This window comes from Cynocephalus volans, chromosome 15, assembly GCF_027409185.1.
Source record: "Cynocephalus volans isolate mCynVol1 chromosome 15, mCynVol1.pri, whole genome shotgun sequence".
NCBI lineage: Eukaryota > Metazoa > Chordata > Mammalia > Dermoptera > Cynocephalidae > Cynocephalus > Cynocephalus volans.
In genome coordinates this window covers 95796491-95803968 of record NC_084474.1, presented here as the reverse complement: position 1 = coordinate 95803968, position 7478 = coordinate 95796491, and the positions used below count along the sequence as shown (strand labels likewise).

The 7478-nt window shown below is 59.1% G+C and overlaps 1 protein-coding gene across 1 annotated transcript; it reads right to left on the bottom strand.

Moving 5' to 3' along the window:
* Nucleotides 1-861: 861 nt before the first annotated feature.
* GSDMD (gasdermin D) lies at nt 862-5590 on the bottom strand. Its single transcript, XM_063079971.1, has 11 exons — nt 5476-5590; nt 4238-4458; nt 3833-4025; nt 3069-3237; nt 2738-2840; nt 2416-2469; nt 2019-2063; nt 1716-1888; nt 1490-1631; nt 1313-1386; nt 862-1154 (listed from the first exon to the last, which is right to left on the bottom strand). The coding sequence occupies exons 2-11, from the start codon at nt 4452-4454 to the stop codon at nt 912-914; spliced, it is 1413 nt and encodes a 470-aa protein (XP_062936041.1). The 5' UTR covers nt 4455-4458; nt 5476-5590; the 3' UTR covers nt 862-911.
* Nucleotides 5591-7478: the final 1888 nt, after the last annotated feature.

Sequence of the window (7478 nt, the reverse complement as noted above, 5' to 3'; positions counted from 1 at the left end):
ATCTATTGTCCTTTCTCTTTAGCAAGTCCTACAGGTCAGCTGTCAATGGCGTGCTGGGAAGTGGGTGGGAGGCTGGGCTACACTGTGTGGGTAGACTATGGTCCCCACCAAGGAAGCCATGTTTCTCCCGGCTATGCACGCTCCAGGCTTGACAGCATCACCCTGGCCTGGCTACATCTGGGACCACGGGCCACAACCTAGCCCTGGACCACGGCTGTGAGTGCCAGCAAGTGATGAACTCAGTGTGTGTTCTGAGACCTATTGAACTCTCAGAGATCTGCACCTCATGGCTAGGAGGCTCCTCACCCCAGACAGACTCTTAGCTCTTAGCAAATGCATTTGGGTGAAACAGCTTAAGTCCAGTGTTCTCCATATGGGTCACTACTTCTCCAGGAACCTCCTGTGTAGCCCCAGGAGTTCAGGGTCTGGCTGCTCGTCAGCCATGCCAGAACCCCCGACAGCCCCTGTGTGCTCAGGGTGGGCACACTGCCTTCGGCAATATGTCCCAAGTTCCCTGAAGCAGAGGTCCCTTCAATATCTGACACACACACACACACACACACACACACACACACACACACACACACACACACACTCCCCCCCGCTGGAACTCTGTCTCACGTAAGCCACTCTGTCTGCCTTGCACAGGTAGGCGAGCATGGTATGGCCATGTGGCTGGTCACCCTTTGTCCTGTGGTGCAGCAGGACCAAGCTCATGGGGCAGACGCCTGTCCTCCACACTCTACCTCCGATCCAGGACCCCTCAAAGACTCAGTGACAGCCTTTCCTTCATATATCACCTTTATTGAGTTTCCACAACTCCCTGTCCCCATGGGCTCTTTGCCTTCCTAGGGCTGGCAGTGGGGTGGACACAGGCTCTGCCCTGCCGGGGAGTTGTGCAGGCGTGCAGGCTAGAGGGGCTTCCGGCTCAGCCCTGACAGGAGTGCCAGGGAGGTGTAGAGTGCACATGTGGGGCCCTGGGCCTGCGGCTCCCAGAACACGTGGGGGGCGCCCACCTGCAGCTCCAGACTACATTCCTCTAGCAAGACCCAAGTGGGTGCCTCCTCGCCCCAGCTGCTCCCCAGGAGCCTGGGTGGCAGGGACACGGCACAACTCTCCTGCCATGGGGAGCTCTGCTCCAAGAGGCTCCCCACCTGAAAGGACAGGGTGGGAGGTGGTCAGACCGAGGACCCTGGAAGCCATAGTCCTGAGCCCCTGGGCACCCAGCACCTGCTCACACCACCCCTTCCCAGACACACCCAGGCCCTATTCCACAGGACCAGTCCATCCCCCACAACCTGTGCCCTCTCACCAGCTCCAGCTGCCCTGACAGGGCCCCTGTCTCCAGCGCCTGGGCCAATAGAACATGCTGGGATTCACTCAGCACTGGGGAGAAACCTTGGGTAAGGGCAGGTTCTGGAAGGTTCTGCCAGGAAACCCATATCCTTCCCTTCTGCCCCATACCTGTCCCACCCCAAGGGCCACTCACTGGTCAATGCCCCCAGCAGGTAGAAGACGGGGACAGCAAGTTGCTTCACCAGCACTCTGGAGGGGAGCACGAGGCATTCAAGGATGGCACCTGCTGGACCATCCAGAGGCTCCACACGCCCGCAGCACAGGCCCTGCTGCAGCTGGGGACATGGGACAGGTGGAGCAGGTGAGCCTGGGCTAGCGGGGGCAGACTCTGTCTCCATCCCCCCACCCCCCCCACTCACCGACTCCTGTAAGGCTTGCAGGGCAAGCTGGTCCCGCAGCAGCTGCTGCAGGTACCCCAGCAGCTGCAGACTCAGCCCTCTCTCCATGCACTCCAGTTTCTTGGAGTGGGCTTCCACCTCTGCCCGCAGGCCCTGGAAGTCTTTGGTGACCTCCTCATCCTCAGGGGCCCCATCTGCAGGGAGAGAAGGCTGGCATTGCCTGGGTGCCCAGGGGCCCTGGAGCACCCTGGTCAGGAAAAGCAGACCCAGGCAGCAGAAGGAGAGTCCACCAGGGGTACCAGGGGCAGTCATGAGAGCACTGACCTGTCAGGAACTTGTAGCGGTCACGGATGAACCCCAGAAAGGACCCTGTCACAAAGGCAAGGCTGGAGGTCTGCTGCCGCCAGTGGCCTGCACCTCTGGAAGGCATGAGGCCTGGGCAGGGATGTTGGGACAGGGGGGTGGGGGCAGGGCTGCTCAGTGCAGAGGATGAGTCCCCAAGCCACAGAAGGTGGAGGCCTGCCCTGGGCCCTCACAACTGTCAGCAACCCCAACACTGGCAGCCCAGGGCAGGGCGGGAGGAGAGGAGGCTGGCCCTGCCGGTCCTCGCGTTGCCCTGTGTGTGCGTGTGGGGGTACCCGCCACCACAGGACCACACAAGGACAGGACTTGAGGCCACGGGATGTGCTTCTCCCATTGGACAGGCTGGGCTGGGCCTCACCTGTGGGGGGCTGCTCGAAGGTTCTCTTCTTCTTATCCGGGAACAGAAGGATGTCTGGCAGCCAGGCAGGAGCAGACAGGGAGAGGTAAGTGCCTGGGCTCTCAGCCTCTCTCTTACCTACAACCAGGGGCTCCCCGGCCCAGTTCAGGCCCTGCCTCAATCACGCACACACCAGAGCACGGGACTCTCGGTCACCCCAACCCGGGAAGTTGTGCAGCCAGATGTCTGCAGCAGCCCCTAGCCAGCCAGTGTCTCTTTCCGGGCCTCCCTTCCTCTCTGCCGCAGAGTCTGGGCCCCAGAGACACCCCCAACTCCAGCTCACCCCAGTCAGAGCCAATAACCAGCTGGGCCACCTGGAATGCTAGGATGCTGCCCGAGGGGATGGTGACCGTCTTCTTCTGGCTTAGATGGCCCTGACCTTCGCCCTGTGCGATGGATATGGGATCAGGGTTGGGCTCCAGGCACCCAGCTATGAGGCGTGGGTATGGTCTGTGCTGGTGGCAGGCCTGTGGCTGGCAGTGACCAGCACAGGCATTGGGCAGGCAGCTCTGGCTCGTCAGCCAAGTGCAGGGCTGCAAGCTCCAGCCTCCCTGACGCCTGCCTCCACTGTGAGCCCACAGGAGGCCAAGCATGGCCCGGGGCTGGCCACACACCTGCAAGCACATGGCTCCAGGCAACGCAAACTGGCCCGAGCCCTCCTTCTTGTGGGTCCGGGTGACTTCCACCTCCTCCTGCGTCTGCAGCACCTCCGTCACCACAAATACGTCATCCCCGCGACTCCGCAGCTCCTGCAGGGTCTTGTGCTCGGGCTGCCGCAGGCGCCTGTGGCCCACAGGGCAGGAAGCTCACCAGGGTGCGCTCCCTCCCCCATGACCATCAGGCAGGGTGAAGCGGTATGTCCAGCAGTCTGCAGATGCCTAGGCATGGGCACCCTCTCTGGATGCTCCTGACAGTATCTGTGGGTGGGGGTGTGAGGAGGAGGGACGAGGTCCAGGGGGGACAAGGGAACACGTGTAGGCCCCGGGGGAGCCCAACCTCTTTTCTGGCTCCTCTTTCCTCCACCCTCCACCCCACCCAGGGCTCAAATTTCAACTTTCTGAGCTAATGGTCTCCCTCACCTCTGCCCCTGTATCCACTCCACACTCCTCACAGCAGCCTGGGGCTCAGTCTGACCCTCCAGGCTCCCCAGGCTCTCAAGATACAGTCCTGGCAACTGAGGCCCCAAATGATCTCTGCAGCCTCCTTCTGCAACAACCTGCCCTTGGCCACAGTGCTCCCTTGCCTCTGGGGACTTTCCTCATGGGGTGCTGGCACAAACACAGCCTCTGGGGACTCTCCTGATGCTTTGAGATCATGACCTGGGGGCCTTCCCTCGCTCAGGGCTGCTCAGGGTCAGCAGCCCCCCCACAGGGCTGACCTTTCCTGCTGCATGGCTTCCCAGGTGTTCGGGTCCACGCTCAGCATGCACACATCCATCGAGGCACTGGAGCTGCCGGACACTGCAGCCCCGCCCGCGATCCTCCCCTGTCCTGGGGCTGACAGCTCCACACTTCCCTGCAGCTGCCCGTCCACCGCGTCAGAGAAGTGGAAGGGGCCGCCATGCACCAAATCTGGAGCAAGACCAAACCTAAGGCCCCTTTCCCCTGGCCACCACCCTGTCCTGCCCTCTCCCTAGGGCAGTGGGACCTTTCAAAGGTCCTGTCATCTGGAAGTTGAGGGTCCAGGCGCCCAGAGCTGGCGGAGCCTGGTGGGTGGTAGGCTATGCCAGGCCGCTCCCCTTCATCCTGCTGACCAGGGCTCTGTCTAGCACCAGGGCAGGTACCTGGTTCTGGAGCATCAGGTTCCAGGATGTCCTTGATTGACAGGTTGACACACTTGTAGTGGGGTCTCCAGAACCAGGAGCTGGAGGGCTTCCTGCTCACCAGGCAGTAGGGCCGGAAGCTGGTCGAGCTCCGGGGGCTGTCCACAGGGATGAGCTCCCTGCTGGGGTCCAGCTCCTGGACCACGCTCCGGACCACCCTCTGAAAGGCCGACGCCATGCTCCTGAGGAGGGCAGATGGATCAGGCACTGTGCCCTCAGGGCTGGACGAGCGGGAGGGGACAGGGGACGTGTTGGGACTTGGATGCCTCCAATGACAGGAAACTCTTTCCCTCCAAAGCCGCGCTGCCTGCCTAGTCTTGGGACGCTCTGGCTGGCAGAAAATTCCTGCCCTGACCACTACCCCACACAGAAGGAAACAGTGTGTCCACCGTATTGCCCACTCGTCCATCTCTCCTCAGGACCAGGAGCACCTCCAGGCCAGGACGTCACTGGCAGCCCTCAGTGGGACACAGGCCATTACACCATCTGTTCCGTGGCCACCAGGAACAGATCTTGAGATTGCATCACCTTGTCAGCCCAGCAAGGCTTAGGGCCACCCAGTCAGGAAGGGTGGGCAAGACCTGTGCCTCGGGCCTGACTCTGTCCACCATAGCAGCCGCCTCCCTTGCTGAGGGACTCAGAGGGCTGGGGAGGACACAGAAGCCCCCATTTCCTGGGCACCTGGCACCGGGGCTCACAGCGAAACCCAACTAGAGTCTCCCAAATCCCAGCTGTGTCCTCTAGCGCCTTCTCTGTGCCCCAAGCTCTGTAAGCCACCTGTCCAAGTCTGAGGTTTCAGGGGTCAGAAGACAAGGCAGGCCTGAGCCAGGACACAGGACACCTGAGCAGGCTGTGGGGGAGCCAGACACCCCCCTAGGAAGTCTCTGAGCCCCAGTGCCCTCCTGAAATTGGAAGGTGGGCCAAGAAGGCGACTGGGGCTTGAGGGGCCAGCACTGGGGGCCCCGAGGCTTGGAGGGCTGCCCTCGGAGTCAAGCCCAAACCCAGTCGGGACCAGCCCCTGTGCTGGCCGGGGGGCAGCCTTCCCAGCAGCCTGGGGCTTGCCCGTGCCGGTCTGGGTTGCGGGGCTTCCTGGGAGGGTGCTGGGCCCACGGCGTCCCACGGCGGTGGCGCCCACCCGGCGCCAGGGAGGCAGCCCACCGAGGGCAGGGCGTGCGCACGGGGCGCGGGGCGCGGCTCACCGGGACCCGACCGTCGGCGAGGGGCCCACGAAGCGAAGCGAGGTCGCCCTGTGGGCCGGGGGTGCACCGTCCGCTCCGCCCGCCCGGGAGCCGCCCAGAGCGCGGCCCGAGCAGCTGAGCTCCAAAAGCGAAAGCGGCGCTTCCTCCCGGAAGAGCCCCGGCGGGCCCGCCCGGCCCACTCCGGCCGCCCGGCTGCGCGTGCCGCGCCCGCTTCCGCGTCCCCTCCCGAGGAGCCTGGCCGGGCGCCCCGCCCTGGTCGCCTCAAACCGCATAGCGCTTGGTGGCTGTTGCTTTCTTAGAAATCTGGGGCCACGGCAAAGGATCTGAATCGACGTGACTCCAAAGATGTACAGAACGTGCAGGTTGCCAACAAGCACGTGAGCAGATGCTCAGCGCCGTTACCAGTAAATGCAACTCGCACAGCCCGAACAGAAGTGACTCCATTATGTTAAACCTCTGAATTTAAAAGCTTTTTTCCCCCCCTGTAATGCAAACCACATAGCTTGCAGCTGATTGCCAGAACACCGTAACTGTTGCTGACATTACACCCAAAATGGGGAATTACTAACTCGTGTCACTCCTTACCAGCTCACTAACCTGACCTTTTTTCGGGATTAACAGGAACCGAACTCATGGAGAATGAAGTATGACATTGGCCAACTCCCACCCGGGAAGTTCCTTAATTATTTCAAACACTCAAGCATGTCTGCATGTCCCAGCTTGGTCACCATGAATCATCTTCCCACCACACATCCCCATTAAACCTTTGGCAAACCTGGGAGAGCGGAGATGATCTTTGAGACATAAGTCCACCATTTCGCCAGGCCACCAGCTTCCTGATTAAAGGCTACCTTTCCTTACACCTTACGATCTTTTCTGTTGATTATTGGCTATTGAGCAGTGAGCAAATAGAACTTTGGGGTTTCAGTAACAAAACCACAATGAGATGCCACTTCACACCCACTAACACGACTGTAACAGACATACAGGTAAATAACACGTGGTGGGAGGATGTGCAGAAACGGGCACCTTTGTGCATGCTGATGGGAATGGTGTAGCCATTTGGAACAGTCTGCAGTTCCTCAAACAGTTAAACATAGAGTTGCCATATGACTGAGGAATTCCACTCCCAGGTACGTTCCCAAAAGAATTTAAAGCAAGCTCTCGAGTGTGGTGTTGGTAACACCAAGGCCACAGGTTCAGATCCCTACACAGGGATGGCCGGTTCGCTCACTTGGGAGAGCATGGTGCTGTCAACACCAAGTCAAGGGTTAAGATCCCCTGATCGGTCATCTTTAAAATAAAGTAAAATAAAATAAAATAAAAAAACAAGATCTCAAACAGATACTTGTACACCAGTGTTCATTGCAGATGAACCTTGAAAACATCATGCTAAGTCAAACAAGCCAGAGTCAAAAGACAACATACCACACTATTCCATCCATATGAAGTGTCCAGAACAAGCAAATCCATAGGGACAGAAAGTATATTAGTGGCAGCCAGGGGCTGGGGGAGGGGGTGGGAAGTGACTGCTGCCAGTTATGAGATTTCTTTTCGGGTCATGAAAATGTTCTAAAATTGTGGTGATGGTCGCACACCTCTGAATTTGTCAAAACCTGAAGAATTGTACACCTTAAATGGATACATTTTATGGTATGTGAATTATATCTCGATAAAGCTGTTTTTTTTTTTTTTTTCTTTTTCTTTTTTTTTTGTCTTTTTGTGACCGGTAAGGGGATCACAACCCTTGGTGTGGTTTCGCCCGCACCGTGCTCAGCCAGTGAGCGCATCGGCCATTCCTATATAGGATCCGAACCCGCGGCCGGGAGCGCTGCTGTGTTCCCAAGCGCTGCACTCTCCCGAGTGTGCCACGGGGCCGGCCCAAGCTGTTATTTTTTTAAGAAACCTGGAGGGTTGATTGGCTTAGTTGGTTAGAGCACAGTGTTATAACACCAAGGTCAGAGGGTTTGAATCCCTATACCAGCCAGCCACCAAAAAAAAAA

Coding starts and splice junctions, on each gene's coding strand:
- GSDMD (XM_063079971.1), bottom strand. CDS start 4,454: ATGGCGTCGGCCTTTCAGAGGGTGGTCCGGAGCGTGGTCCAGGAGCTG. Junction 2,064..2,415: donor CTTCGAGCAGCCCCCCACAG/GTGAGGCCCAGC, acceptor CCTTTGTGACAG/GGTCCTTTCTGGGGTTCATC. Junction 1,387..1,489: donor CCTGCTGGGGGCATTGACCA/GTGAGTGGCCCT, acceptor GTTTCTCCCCAG/TGCTGAGTGAATCCCAGCAT.